The sequence below is a fragment of the Lytechinus variegatus genome, chromosome 14, assembly GCF_018143015.1.
Source record: "Lytechinus variegatus isolate NC3 chromosome 14, Lvar_3.0, whole genome shotgun sequence".
In the NCBI taxonomy this organism is placed as follows: Eukaryota; Metazoa; Echinodermata; class Echinoidea; order Temnopleuroida; family Toxopneustidae; genus Lytechinus; species Lytechinus variegatus.
Genome location: NC_054753.1, coordinates 20,658,188 through 20,673,868, shown reverse-complemented (window position 1 = coordinate 20,673,868; position 15,681 = coordinate 20,658,188). Strand labels below are relative to the sequence as shown.

Below are 15,681 nucleotides of genomic sequence, written 5' to 3'. Positions count from 1 at the left end.
TGCGATACAGATAGTTCTCAAACTGTTTGTTTTGTATGTGCTTCGGAGCTTTGTGTTCAAATTTTTTCGAAACATTTTTTTCATGAAAATTTAATTTTTTTATTTTGGTTGGTGGGCCTCGAAAAAAAAACAGAATCAAAGTGGTCCACGAGCAAAAAAAAAATCTTGGGAGACGCTGATCTTGACAGTGTTACAGTGGGGGTGGGAGAGAATAGGAGAAGAGTAGATCAGGAGGACACGAGATGAGACAGAGAGAGAAAGATACAAATATATTTTTTTCAAATAGAATTATCCCAACATAAACATTACTGAATGATTTTCTTTTACTCAAATAATTGCAAAAAGAGAATAAAACCATGTCACGGAACAATATCGACATACAGCATCATAACTTTCCATTAAAGATTTTTGTTCTTGTTACCGAATAAAGATATCTCAAAATATGGAATATTTAGTCAGGTACCACAACAGAATCGCTTCTAGATAGAGAAATATATAGAGATGCATTACAATATTGAAAATATCAAAACATCCATGCTGGGATTTTTACACATGAAGACAAAAATTGTGAAAAAAATGACATTTTTTTTACATAATCAGATATCTAAATGATGAAAACAAATTCTGTCTGTGAAGGAAAATTGGAACATTCAAGTCGGGTAACCTGATGAAATATTTTCTTGATAGAGAAAAAGAGATTCATAAAACATTGGAAATATCAAATCATCCATTCTTGGATTTATGCATATGAAGGGGAAAAAACACGGAAAATTGACTCTTTTGTTTTTTACATAAGATCTGTAAATGAGTTACACTGAAAAGGAATTCTCTCTTTATATAATTTAAAAGGAAAATTCGAAAATTCAAGTAAGGTAGCCGAATAAAATGTATCTTCTTGATAGAGAACTAGAGTTGCCTGCGTACAATATAATTTGAAAAATAAAATCATCCATTGTGGGATTTTGCACATAATGGCCTAATTTGATAATGACGCCCCCCTATCAAGGAATGAATACATAACACGCAGTCAAGTTAAAAGGTAGCTGGGAATACCCAGTTCTATTGTTCAAAGTGGGTGTGTTTGACTTGTAGTTGAATTTGTAATGAAGTACAACAATAGTATGAAGCTGAACCATTGCGTTGTAACACGAACTCGACATTTCAATATACATTAGTACTGATAGACATTGAGGAATTTAGATCTCGAGTTTCTAAATTTATTTAGCGATGGCTGAGAAGTGTGGATCAGAGAAAGCATCAAGCTCTTCACCGAACCTGATATGTCCATTATGTCTTGATATATTTGTCGAGGCGACAATCTTGCATTCATGTGGACACACATTTTGTAGGCAATGCCTCAAGAAATACGATCTAACCCACCAGGACCTTGATCACATGGTCTGTCCTCTCTGCAGGGAGATCACCAAGTTGTCTGCCAACCGTGTCGATGATCTCCGCCTCAATGTCTCCATCAACGGATGCGTAGACGATTACCACGCCAAGTGTGGAGGGATGAACGCTGTCCTTGAGATGTGCCAGAAATGCACCGCTTGCAAATCTCTGAAAGACGCTGTATCATTCTGCAGAACTTGTAATTGTTATATGTGTGATGAGTGCTTACATTGTCATCAACATCTTACCGCGTTGTTTGACGGTCATGAGATCGTCTCCATGGATGATGTCATCGAAGGGAAGGTCAGCATTGGTCATTTATTCGAGAAGTGTTCCATCCACAAACCAGAGAACAAGGACATGTTTTGTGAGGTTTGTAAGGTCCATGTCTGTCACAAGTGCGTACTCGTTGATCATCAAAATCACAAAGTCAAGAACCAGGTTAACTTTGAGCAGGAGTTGCGACGGAAGGTAAATTTATTCATAATTATCACAGTATAAACGCTGGTTATAATTACTGTATATACATCGCTGTTTACTATGTAAACCTTACAGTTGTTGCTAAGAATTTGAAACAACAATGCTTGATTTTAATTGAGAATAAAAAATCAGACTTAGCTGTTTGATTTATATAAAAGAACTGTTTAAACAAGTAATGTGAGGCAGTGGCGTAGCTACGGGGGGGCACGTGCCCCCCCCCCCCCCGGTGCCCCTCGAAAAAAAAATTGGCAGAGCAAAAAAAAAGGGGGAGAAAGAAGAAAAAGGAAAAGAAGAAGACAGAAGAAAAAAAAGAAGAGGAAAATAAGAGGAGGAAGACGAGTGAATAAATTAATGTGAGGGGAAAACTTGCAAAAAAAATCTATCATGTTACTATATAAAATTTTTGCTTGCGCTTCGCGCCAGAATTGCCTGTTCAATGAGATTCATATCTTGCTCAATAGGCTGATATGGAGCAAGTTTTGACGTCAATATACAAAACATATTTTAGCTCGGACATCGAGCTTTCATTATTTTTTTTCATTTACAAATTTAAGTGCTCTGTAAAATGTCCGTTTTATGGTCTACATATCAGCATTTTAAGCTCACTCTGCGTGGTCACATTGTTTGATTTGCCAAGTTAATATTGTCATCGTGTATTCCATAATGTTCCATAAACAAATGTATTCAGAATGCCCAGATTCTAGGTCTAAATCTAAAACATGCGCAATAGCCTGCATGCATGTTCTTTATTCAAAATTTACTTAAATTATCCAGTTTCACATCAGAATATCAATAATTGTCAGCTCACGTACGCTTCACGATCGCATTATTAATGATACCCAATTAACTATATAACTTTTAGGTCTAAAATCTCAATTTTCTTCCTCTCGCGCTTCGCGCTCGCATCAATTGTTTAGTTACATACCGATCCCATTTATTTATACAAAAAGTGCTTAGAATGACCATTTTTTAGGTCGGAATGTCAAAAAAATTTGCTCGCGCTTCGCGCTCGCATTATTGAAATACATACCGTCTTCGTGGGTAACTGTAAGCAGTCCTTAACCGGGTCCCTTTTCGATAATGCTAGAACAGTTAATACAAATTTCTGCTCGTGCTTGGCGTTCGCAGTAACCCTCTAGTTACATACGAATCTTGTTAGGATCACACATAACTTTGCCCAGAATATTACATTTTCAGGAAAAAATACATGAAAAAAGTTTTTTAAAAATCGCTCTCGCTTCCCGCTCGCACTTTTTATAAGGCTTATCAAATTATTTCATGTTTATGCTGTTTTATAAGAATAAAATTAAGAAGTGACTGATCGGGGAAAATATAGGTGAAGATAATTTTGGGCCACGTCCGGACGCGTCCCCTATTGGTGAAAGTCGGATCCGCCCATGTGACACATACACACTTTGGAAAAAAATGGCCGGTGCCCTCCCCCCCCTGAAAAAGCAAGGACCCCCCCCCCCCCAGTGCCCCCCAGGAAAAAAATCCTAGCTATGTGAGGTTAACCAGCTTGTGCAAAAATGTAGGCAACATTTTCGGCAAAAAAGACCAAAATCACTGGGCAACATACTATCCATACTACTGTTGGTTAAAATATTCCAAGTTGGGTAATAAAAACTAATAATTGGGTAATAACTTTGCTCAATTGGACAATAATTGCCCAGAATATACAAGCATGCATATATTTATTTTTACAAATATTACCAAACACAGTGGACAGTATGTTGCCCAACATTTTAAGTGTGTATAATAAGTAGATTTAACATGGTTATAAATATTGAGGATTATTATTGAGCAGAACATGATGAAAATTAAATGATTAAAGAATTAAAATTTTAAGAATTAAAAATTAAAGAATAAACACCAAAGATCATACCACTTTAATAATGATTATGATTGTGATGACAATAATGATGATAATCACAATATCAAGATATATAGGATATTAAGAACAGTAATAGTAAACATAAAAAATAAAGATAATCATAACAATGAAATATCAATGATGATACTACTACTAATGATAAGACGAATAATGATATGATAATGACATAATGAATAAGAATATATAAATCAATATTGATTAATAAAATAAAAATATAGATGGTGTTGAATACAGATTGACAATGACATAGAATAATTTGTAATACCATCATCAGCATCTAAAATGTTGTTGCATTTAATTTTGTTATTTATTCTTTATGTTGAACAGCATTGATGATTATTATCGTTATTGTTTCAATATGTCAAACAATTTTGTAATTATATGATGTCTCTCTTCAATCATATTCAGATTGTCGTGTGACATTCTGTATGATTTCTTTGTTTTTAGAGTATTAGCATTCCTTATATTCGCCTTTATGGAATATTTCCAGATCTAACTCGCTGTTTTTACTTATCACTTTCAATTCGTAGGTGACAGACCTTGCTCAGCGATGTGCGGACAAGAAAGCAGAGCTGGAGAAGAATATTCAGAACATAGAAATACAACGTCATGAGGTACACACTGCAGTGCAGACACTACTAGATGATGTCAGGCAAGCCTACAGCATCAATGCCAAGGAGCTGGAAGAAAATCTTCGAAATCTCACCGACTCAATACATGCCTTACAGCATAGTTTTGATGACAACCTCGACGTCTTGAAGTCAAAAGATCGACAGAGGATCAAGAGTATTTGTAGTTCAATTACTTTGGTAGATAATGACAGACTGGGTCATCTTGAGACAGACTCTCTATCTGCTCATATCTTGCTCTGTGAGGAGCTGGATACCATGCTGAAGGAGGTTACTGATCACACTTCTGCGGAAGCTATTAAGAAGAAAGCACAGGAGAAGAGGTTCAAACCAGCAGATGATACTCGTCTTGACCTCGGGAGCATCTCAGGATCAGATCCCAAGATGAAAGTCATTACGTGTGTTGATCTACGGGGAGTGATGTTCGGTATGACAAGGTACTTCAATAGCACTGTCGCTATCGGGTATGGGGGATATGCACAAGGTATTGATATGATTGATTCAAATGGTGGAAAGCAGCGATATAGTAACATATTAGCCTTAAATGACATGAATTGTTATGGTCTGAATTTGCAACGGGACGGGGCGTTTTTGCGTGTCCACTGGTACTACAGACGCCCACATCTACTCTCGCTTTGGCTCTAGGAAGGCAACAATCCACGTGAGAAACAATGGAAATGCTCTCAGAGTTAACAGTGGTTCAACAGATGAAATCATCATTACTAACTATGGAAAACAAGTCTATATCTATGACCCGACAGGATCCACTCTTACACACACTGTTCAAACAAAGCACGATACGAGGCAGGCATCTACCACCAGGACGGGTTTGATCGTCACGAGTTCATGCTATACCAATCCAAGCGTGGTGACGGTCTATGACAGGGATGGGAATGCTGGTGAGTCTCTACAAGCTCCAGAGGATGTCTACCCGTATGTTGCCGTGGATGAGCAGGACAGGGTGTATGTAGCGAGTGTTGATAAGAAGAATAGTAGCGTCGTGATCAGGCTCTATGATCTTGATGGTCTGAACCTGAAGGAAAGAGTTGAATTCAAAGCACTTGATATGACATTGAAAGAATATTGGTGTTACTTAGTTTCCCTCTCCCCAGACATGCTCGCCTTTGCTTGTGGCAAAAATTTATATTTCATCAAAGTATCACTGTAATCCACGTTATATCACACCATGTAGTATGGGGACTGACGTGCTTTCATCCTGCTACAATACAAACTTACTTTAACACGTGTCGATATTCAGTATTACATGTATATTACTTACCATGTGATATCTTCATCCAATGATAGAATCACTTAATGTGATATACTACTGATAATAATAATAATAATAATTAAATATTTGTATAGCGCACATATTTGTCGATGACACTCAAGGCGCACAATTAACTTATGTAAAACAGAAATGAAATAAATTATACAAAAAAATTGAACAAACTGACAAGAAATTACAATGGTTTAGTATAAATTAGTGAACAGGTGGAGATGTGAATATATAATTTATATTCATTTTCTAATATATGCGTATTTAAATACAAACTTTATCTCAATTATTATATACATAATATTGCATATAGGAATGTATTGTATACGGTGTAAAGTATAATTACAAATCGTCCATTATCGTTATATTAATGTGTAGAGTCTTTCTAAGAATTATTTAGAGAAAATTCATAAAAATAGATTCCACTATCTTTAATTCTAGATTAACTTAAACGTTCAATTGCTATTCGACTCATATACTCAAGTGTTCAGTGCCATATTTTCTCTGTTTACATTCAAGTATGTATATATATAACCACGATCGCTTACGATCCCCCAAATTGACACCATTTATTTGCTTTTTCAAGAACATTCCAGCAATCTCTATCCCCAAAAGTTCGGTTTCTTTTTCATTGCAAGTTTAAGATCATGAAAGCAGCCTGAAAAAAAAGAAACGTGCAAAAAAAGCAACCCAAACTTCTATGCAATAATTCGAAAGACCTGGTTATCACCTTTAACGTAGAGGGGCAACTCCAGGTCGATTTGTGGTAATTTTCTTTTAAGAACATGTAATTGTACTTTGAATTTGATGTATAAATTATTTTTTCTTGTGTAAATATCACGATTTATATATTATAAATGCATGTTATCGAGTTACTGCTCTCTCAGAGGTTAGTCTCTGACATTCTCTTGTGTATAGTTATGACCTATGTTTAGAACGACTCTCTTTATCCACGGGGAAAGAGTATTTTAAAAGGAAATTGATTACAACATTTTTAGCTTTATAATTTCGGCATAAGGTTTGTATTATTTTATAACACATGTTTCCTGACGCCATGAATGAATCACTATTAGTGACTATGCGTAGCTATTAGATGAATTTATTTTGAATGTATAACCAATGACATCAGGGTCCCGTAACACATTATTTGAAAGAACAATTCTGATTGGTTCTTATTCAGTCTAGTGAACAAAATACGCATGCAACGACGATCCTGATTGGCTATTTCATTTAGCGATGTATCTCTCGCCTAGTTAGTTCAACATAAAAAAGAGCAAATAGATGTCATGTTTTGAAATGAACGTCTGGGGCCTGTAACATGAATATCTCTACGATTGATTGAATTGACTACAATGTACAATTAATCATGAATACCAAGCATACGATCAATCGACAACCTTTGTGTTACGGGACCCTTGTAGACTTATATACTGTATAAATGGGAAGGGTATAGGTATCAATTATTATCAACTTTATAATATAATAGTATAAAAAATATCTTATCTCTTAATATGCTGACTGGTAAATAAAGGTCTTGTTTCATACTTAAATCAAGAGTCATCATTACAGAAGAAAGGCCCCTAAAGCTGCAAAGTATATTACATTATACAAAGGCTACATTTTTATATTCGATTGTTTTATTCTCTTAGGCCTATATGTATTAGAATGCATTTAGCAAACCAAAAGAGAAAACAATAGAAACAAATAATATATCCGATTGTTTTGTGAGATATATAAATGGTGAAGATAGAAAACGAGAGAAAATTGTTCAGAGAAGACAATCTAGAGTTTGGTATTTAAAAACGACCAATGTATATTTGATGAGAATTGAAATATATCGAGCACATACAGATTATTCCTTTTGAATTGAATCTATGGATTTCTCTTTTCATTAATTGTAAATATGATAAATTGAATCAAGTCTGGTCAAACTTTGAACATGTTGAATACTAACTAAATAGAACGAGGAGGGGGGGGGGGTAGTCGGTGAGAGAGAGAAAGGGAGCGAGAAAATGATTTACTTAAACAACAAAAACTGTTTATCACTAATTTCGGTAAAAAACCCCAAACTTATACATTTATATTTAACATTACCAAATTCTGGTAGAATAATTTTAACATATAATCACCGAGACACCAACATCAATTCCAAGAGTTTCTATAACAAAAAGGTTGAGGAAGGGGGGGGTGTCATCTCGAATACATTTGTGAATTGCTAATGTGATGGTAATGATGATGATGTTGATGATGGTAATGATGATGGTGATGATGATGATGATGAGGATGATGTTGATGATGATAGTAATGATGATGATGATGATGGTAATGATGGTGATGGTGGTGATGATGATGATGGTAATGATGATAATGATAATGATGGCAATGATGACGATAGATGATGATGATGGTGATGATAGTGATAAAGATAATGATGATTACTATGATAGATGATGATGGTGATGAACATTATTCAAACGATGGTAGTCGTGGTGCATGGTGATAGGGGTGGTGGTGATGATGGCGATGATGACTACGTTGATGACAATGGTGGCGGTAGTGGTGGTGGTGATGATAGGGTTGGTGGTTGTGATGACGAAGGTTGTTCTTATTATTACTATCATTATGAAGGTAGTGATTTTCGTGGTGGTGTTATTGATGATGATAACGATAATAGTGGTGGTGAAGATGATAGCGATAATGATGATGACAGTAGTTTTGAAGATGGTGGTGGTGGTAGTGTTGAGGATGATGACGACGAATGATGATGATGAAGATAATGGTGACATGGTGGTAATGAAGATGGTAGTAAAGATGGTAAAGATAACGATGATGATGGTAATGATGATGATGACGGTGATGATAATAGTTATAACGGAATAACCATCGTTAATACGTATGGTGGTGGTAAGCAGAGATAGATGTTAAAGATGATAATTGAGATATAAATTGCTTTTGAACGCACGCGATGAAAATGAAATAAGATTAGGTTTTCCTTAATCTATATTTAGAACAGCAAGTTTATCTCGACTGACATGCTCATGACATAATCTTTATTAAAAAAAATATTATTAAGATAAGGAAGAACTTTAGGTGGACACTGATTACGAAATAATTATCAAAATGGGCCATGCACGAACGCTCTGTGAGAAAGGAAGGAAAGAGAATGGGAGAGAGAGGGGGAGGGGGAGGAGGGGGGCTAAAAGAAAGGGAGAAAATAATTAAAGAAAGAAACAATCATGGAAAGAAAGAAAAAAATAAGAAATTAAAAAAATAGAGTAGCAAAGAGGAATAGGAAAGAAACTTCAAACAATAATATCGGTTTTTCGAAATGATTATTAAGAAAGTAAGACTGGTTTCAAAACTGTGTATGATGGCGCTATTCCAACTTCTTAAACGGTGCTATTGCTTCGGGTACGCTATGTGCGTAATATTTTCTTGGTGATTTAAGTCTTATTTTTTCAACATGGAATCGTGTTAAGTAAGATAATTGACAATAATTCATAATTACTCGAATACTGATAGGGCCTACTGTAGCAACAATTTAGTAGAAATTATATTCATCTCTTGATCATGTTAACATGGTTAATGAGAATCTTTGTCATTTATCTTGACAGTGTTACAGTGGAACTCCAAAGTTAGTAAATCCAACCCCCAAAATGAACATAATATGTGTTCAGGTTTTGTCATATTTTAGATATGCAATAATGAATTAAGGTGACAAACTTTCAAATACAAGAAAGTTTGTTTCTCTGAGCTAGCTGAACATTGTAGTACTGTTGTCTATATTCAACACTGAGCATGAAGAAGTGCATTTTTGGCAGGGTTCATTTCCATGCAAACTGAATACTATTTTATACAAGATGTTATTATGTAATTATGCTGAGGTAAATGGATTTTGTACTCATACTTTGATTTGTATCTTTATTTGATTTATATTTGTCATGGAAATGAAAATTAACTTCTTGAATCTTGACTAACTTTTCAGAAGGAACAGCACTGCTTTTTATACAAGCACTGCTTTTAAGTGGATCCCTCCATTTTCACAGAATTTTTATTTTAAAATGGTTATGAAATTTGCTTATATATATTCTGTTTTGCTTTACTTCGTTTTATAGATAAATATCAAATACTGTACATGCCTGAATTTATTTTATCTGTATAAGTTCATTGTAACTATTTTGATCACATTACTTTGTTCTTGTGTTGAAAATGAAAAATAATAAATTGAAAAAAAAATTGAAAAGTGTACAAGGAATGGGTCCGGAGCAACTTTTACTAAGGTATTAAAAAAACAAAGCTAGGAAAACATACAAAGAAAGTACCCCCGAACAAACATACATGTAGAAAAAATTTAAAAGGAAAGAAGGAACAAAAAACAAAAAAACATTAATAAAGACACCCTTACTATAAGAAAACAGAATGAAAAAAAGGAAAATACACAAAGAAAAAATAAACTCAGAAAGAAATAAAGAGAAGGAGAGAGAGAGAGGGAGGGGGAGAAAGAGAGAGGGGGTAGGGGAGAGGGGAAGGGGGAGAGAATATGACAAGAGTAGATCAGGAGTACATGAGATGAAACCCGAGTGAGAATCAGAGAGAAGAGAAAGATATTTTTTTCGAATAGAATAATCCCAACACAAACATTACTGAATGATTTTCTTTTACTCAAACAATAAAAAAAACATAAAACCACAATGTCACAAAACAATATCAACATACAGACTCAGAACTTTCCATTAAAGATTTTTGTTCTTGTTACCGAATAAGATCTCTCAAAATACAGAACATTTAGTCAGGTACCACAACAGAATCGCTTCTCGATAGAGAAATAGAGATGCATTACAATATTGAAAATATCAAATCATCCATGCTGGGATTTTTACACATGAAGACAAAAATTGTGGAAAAAATAACCCTTTTTTACATCATGATAATCAGATATCTAAATGATGAAAACAGATTCTGTCTGTAAAGGAAAATTGGAACATTCAAGTCAGGTAACCTGATGAAATATTTTCTTGATAGAGAAAAAGAGATTCATAAAACATTGGAAATATCAAATCATCCATTCTTGGATTTATGCATACGAAGGGAAAAACAGGGAAAATTGACTCTTTTGTTTTTTTACATAATAAGATCTGTAAATGAGTAACACTGAAAAGGAATTCTCTCTTTTAATAAAGGAAAATTCGAAAATTCAAGTAAGGTAGCCGAATAAAATATATCTTCTTGATAGAGAAATAGAAATGCCTGCGTACAATATAATTTGAAAAATAAAATCATCCATTGTGGGATTTTGCACATAATTGCCTAATTTGATAATGACACCCCCTCTATCAACGAATGAATACATAACACGCAGTCAAGTTCAAAGGTAGCTGGGAATACCCAGTTCTATTGTTCAAAGTGGGTGTGTTTGACTTGTAGTTGAATTTGTATTGAAGTACAACAATACTATGAAGCTGAACCATTGCGTTGTAACACAAACTCGACGTTTCAATATACATTAGTACTGATAGACATTGAGGAATTTATATCTCGAGTTTCTAAATTTATTTAGCGATGGCTGAGAAGTGTGGATCAGAGAAAGCATCAAGCTCTTCACCGAACCTGATATGTCCATTATGTCTTGATATATTTGTCGAGGCGACAATCCTAACTTCATGTGGACACACATTTTGTAGGCGATGCCTTAAAGAATACGATCTAACCCACCAGGCCCTTGATCACATGGTCTGTCCTCTCTGCAGGGAGATCACCAAGTTATCCACCAACCGTGTCGATGATCTCCGTCTCAATGTCTCCATCAACGGATGCGTAGACGATTACCACGCCAAGTGTGGAGGGATGAATGCTGTCCTCGAGATGCGACCAAAATGTTCTGGTTGCAAGCTTCAAGGAGATGCTGTCTCATTCTGCAGAACCTGTAATAACTACATATGTGATAAATGTTTGCAATGTCATCAATATCTGTCAGTCTTTGAAGATCATGAGATTGTCTCCATGGATGATGTCATCGAAGGTAAGGTCAGCATTGGTCATTTATTCGAGAAGTGCTCCATCCACAAACCAGAGAACAAGGATATGTTTTGTGAGGACTGTAAGGTCCACGTCTGTCACAAGTGCGTACTTGTTGGTCATAAAGCTCATGAAATCAAGAACCAGGTTGACTTTGAGCAGGAGTTGCGACGGAAGGTAAATTTATTCATAATTATCACAGTAAAAATGCTGGTTGATATTGTATACATCGCTGTTTACTATGCATAGCTTACAGTGGATGTTTAGAATTTCAAACAACCATGCTTAATGTTAATTGAGAATCAAATATAAAAAAAAATAAAACTTTGCTGTTTAAGAGTCTAAACACTTTAAAATATATTTAAACAAGTAATGTATAAAGGTGAAATAGCTTATATAAAAAATGAAACAAAGCGTACACTCTTAAAAAGTTTGGGCAAAAAGGACAAATTATTAACCATCACTGGGTAACACACTATCTGTCAAAATTTGGTAATAAAACTATTAATTGGGTAATAAATTTGCTCAATTGGATAATAATTGCTCAGAATATATAAACATGTATATATATATATTTTTTTACAAATATCACCAAACACAATGGACAGTATGTTGCCCAACATTTTATGTGTGTAAATCGGTAGATTTAACATGGTTATCAATACTCAGGGCGATCATTGAGCAGAAAATGATGAAAACTAATTAATTGATAAGAATTAACACCAAAGATCATACCACTTTTAATAATGATTTTGATTGTGATGACGATAATAATAATGATAATCACAATATCAAGACATATAAGATATTAAGAACAGTAATAGTAAAAATAAAGATAATATTAATAATAATGAAATATCAAGGATAATAATGATGATACTACTACTACTACTGCTAATTGTAACACGAATAATGATAGTTATAATAATGATATAATGAATAAGAATATATAAATCAATATTGATTTATAAAAAAAAAATATAGATGTTGATGAATACAGAATGAAAATGATATATAATAATTTGTAATACCATCATCAGCATCTAAAATGTTGTTGCATTTAATTTTGTTATTTATTCTTTATGTTGAACAGCATTAATGATTATTATCGGCATTGTTTCAATGTGACAAACAATTTTGTAATTATATGCTGCCTCTCTTCGATCATACTCAGATTGTCGTATGTCATTCTGTATGATTTCTTTGTTTTAGAGTATTAGCATTCCTTATATTCGCCTTTATGGAATATTTCCAGATCTAATTCGCTGTTTTTACGTAACACGCTTTCATTCTGTAGGTGACAGACCTTGCCCAGCGATGTGCTGACAAGAAAGCAGAGCTGGAAAAGAACATTCAGAACATAGAAATACAACGTCATGAGGTACACACTGCAGTGCAGACACTACTAGATGATGTCAGGCAAGCCTACAGTATCAAGGCCAAGGAGCTGGAAGAAAATCTTCGAAATCTCACCGACCAAATACATGCCTTACAGCATAGTTTTGATGACGACCTCAATGTCTTGAAGTCAAAAGATCGCCAGAGGATCAAGAGTATTTGTAGTTCAATTACTTTGGTAGATAATGACAGACTGGGTCATCTTGAGACAGACACTCTATCTGCTCATATCTTGCTCTGTGAGGAGCTGGATGCCATGCTGAAGGAGGTTACTGATCACACTTCTGCGGAAGCTATTAGGAAGAAAGCACAGGAGAAGAGGTTCAAACCAGCAGAGGATACTCGTCTTGACCTCGGGAGCATCTCAGGATCAGATCCCAAGATGGAAGTCATTCAGTGTGTTGATCTACGGGAAGGGATGTACGGTATGGCACCGTACTCCAATAGCACTGTCGCTATCGGGTATGGGGGATATGCACAAGGTATTGATATCATTGATTCAAATGGTGGTAAGCAGCGATATAGTAACATATTAGCCTTAAATGACATGAATTGTTATGATCTGGTTGTGCAACGGGATGGGGCGTTATGCGTGTCGACTGGTTATACAGAAGCCTACATCTATTCTTCCCTTGGCTCCAGGAAAGCAACAATCCACGTGAGAAACAAGAGAAGTTTTCTCAGCGTTAACAGAAGTCCATCAGATGAAATCATCATTACTAACAATGGAAAACAAGTCTATATCTATAACCCGACAGGATCCACCCTCAAACACACTCTTCAAACAAAGCACGATACGGAGCAGGCATCTATCACCAGGACGGGTTTGATCGTCACGAGTTCAAGTTATGCCGATCCATGCGTCACGGTCTATGACAGGGATGGGAATGCTGGTGAGTCTCTACAAGCTCCAGAGGATGTCTACCTGTATGCTGCCGTGGATGAGCAGGACAGGGTGTATGTAGCGAGTGTTGATAAGGAGAATAATAACGTCGTGATCAGGCTCTATGATCTTGATGGTCTGAACCTGAAGGAAAGAGTTGAGTTCAATGCACTTGATATGACATTGGAAGATGAGTGGTGTTTCTTGATTTCCCTCTCCCCAGACATGCTCGCCTTTGCTTGTGACAAGAAGTTATATTTCATCAAAGTATCACTGTAATCCACGTTATATCACACCATGTAATATGGAAACTGACATGCTTTCATCCTGCTACAAATCTACTTTAACACGTGTCGATATTCAGTATTACATGTTTATTACTGACCATGTGATATCTTCATCCAATGATAGAATCACTTAATTTGATATAGATACAATACAATTTAATTTGTAGAAAATATGTTTATTTTGGGAAAAAAAGAACATGTGTCACAGCCAGAAACTGGATAAAACACGTAAATTTTAACATTTGGTTTGAAAATAAAATAGTTTTCATGATTAATACGAGTAAAGGAATTAGTTAATAAATAATACACGTTATGTTACACAAATTTTATGTGTATTTGAAATACTATTTAGACTGCAACAAACATAGGACTATCATGCTTACTATTGTGATTTTCAAGTGATAATTTCATAATAAATTACTAACTTAAAACAAAAATATATTTAAGTATTTATTGAGAATATAACAAAGTAATCAGGAAATGTAATTAAAACTAAATCAAGAGAAAGCTATCATACATACTACTGAAAATATTTAGAGTGCACAAGGGGCATAAACGGAAAATAAGCAGAAAGAGTACACTCTACTACAGTGTTGGACCATTTTCTCTCCATTCATGCGAAATGTTCGTACCATGTCCATCATAATTACCTGTTCGCTATTTCCATATTATTCAGTTAAATTATTGTGGATGATTGAATGATAAGATCCTTCCATTTGGACCCTCTAGAAGTTTCTTGCTCTTTATTTTCGGAAAGGGAAATACAAAATGTATAACAACCTCTGATAACAATTTATTTGGGGGGGAACAACATTTGTCGATAAAAACTTATCTTTTTGAAAGGTCTTCTTTCAGAGTAGTCTTGAAAATATTGCATTTTATTTTCCTTTCTTCTCAGAATGTTTACAAGACTGAATAAGTTCTGTCCTCCTTGAAATTGTCATTAGTCCCTCTGAAAAGGAATTGAAGTAATGTAATAGTAATTGGTATATTAGTGAACAGGTGGAGATATGATATATAATTTATTCATATATTAGTGAACAGGTAGAGATATGAATATATAATTTATTCGTATATTAGTGAACAGGTGGAGATATGAATATATAATTTGTTCGTATATTAGTGAATATGTGGACATATGAATATATAATTTATTCGTATATTAGGGAACAAGATGGATATATGAATAGATATTTATATTCATTTGTCAAAATAAGCGTGTATTAATATGATTTTGATCTCAATTGTTATACATAATATTGCATATGGAAAAGTATTGTACGACAGTGTAAAGTATAATTACAAATCTTGCATTACTTTTATATTACGGTGGAGAGGCTTTCTAAGAATTATGAGCGAAAAGTTATACAGAAAAATTTAACTATCTTTAATTTCAGATCAAGTAAACGATTGCTATTTGACTC

General features: G+C 34.5%; 1 protein-coding gene and 1 pseudogene across 1 annotated transcript; both read left to right on the top strand.

The window, feature by feature from the left end:
• Positions 1-1,169: 1,169 nt before the first annotated feature.
• On the top strand, positions 1,170-5,563 carry LOC121428191 (annotated as a pseudogene).
• Positions 5,564-11,156: 5,593 nt separating this feature from the next.
• Positions 11,157-15,444, top strand: LOC121427172 (E3 ubiquitin-protein ligase TRIM71-like). Its single transcript, XM_041623435.1, has 2 exons — positions 11,157-11,866; positions 12,987-15,444. Exons 1-2 carry the CDS (start codon positions 11,234-11,236, stop codon positions 14,247-14,249), a joined length of 1,896 nt encoding a protein of 631 aa, XP_041479369.1. The 5' UTR covers positions 11,157-11,233; the 3' UTR covers positions 14,250-15,444.
• Positions 15,445-15,681: the final 237 nt, after the last annotated feature.

Coding starts and splice junctions, on each gene's coding strand:
- LOC121427172 (XM_041623435.1), top strand. CDS start 11,234: ATGGCTGAGAAGTGTGGATCAGAGAAAGCATCAAGCTCTTCACCGAAC. Junction 11,867..12,986: donor AGCAGGAGTTGCGACGGAAG/GTAAATTTATTC, acceptor TTCATTCTGTAG/GTGACAGACCTTGCCCAGCG.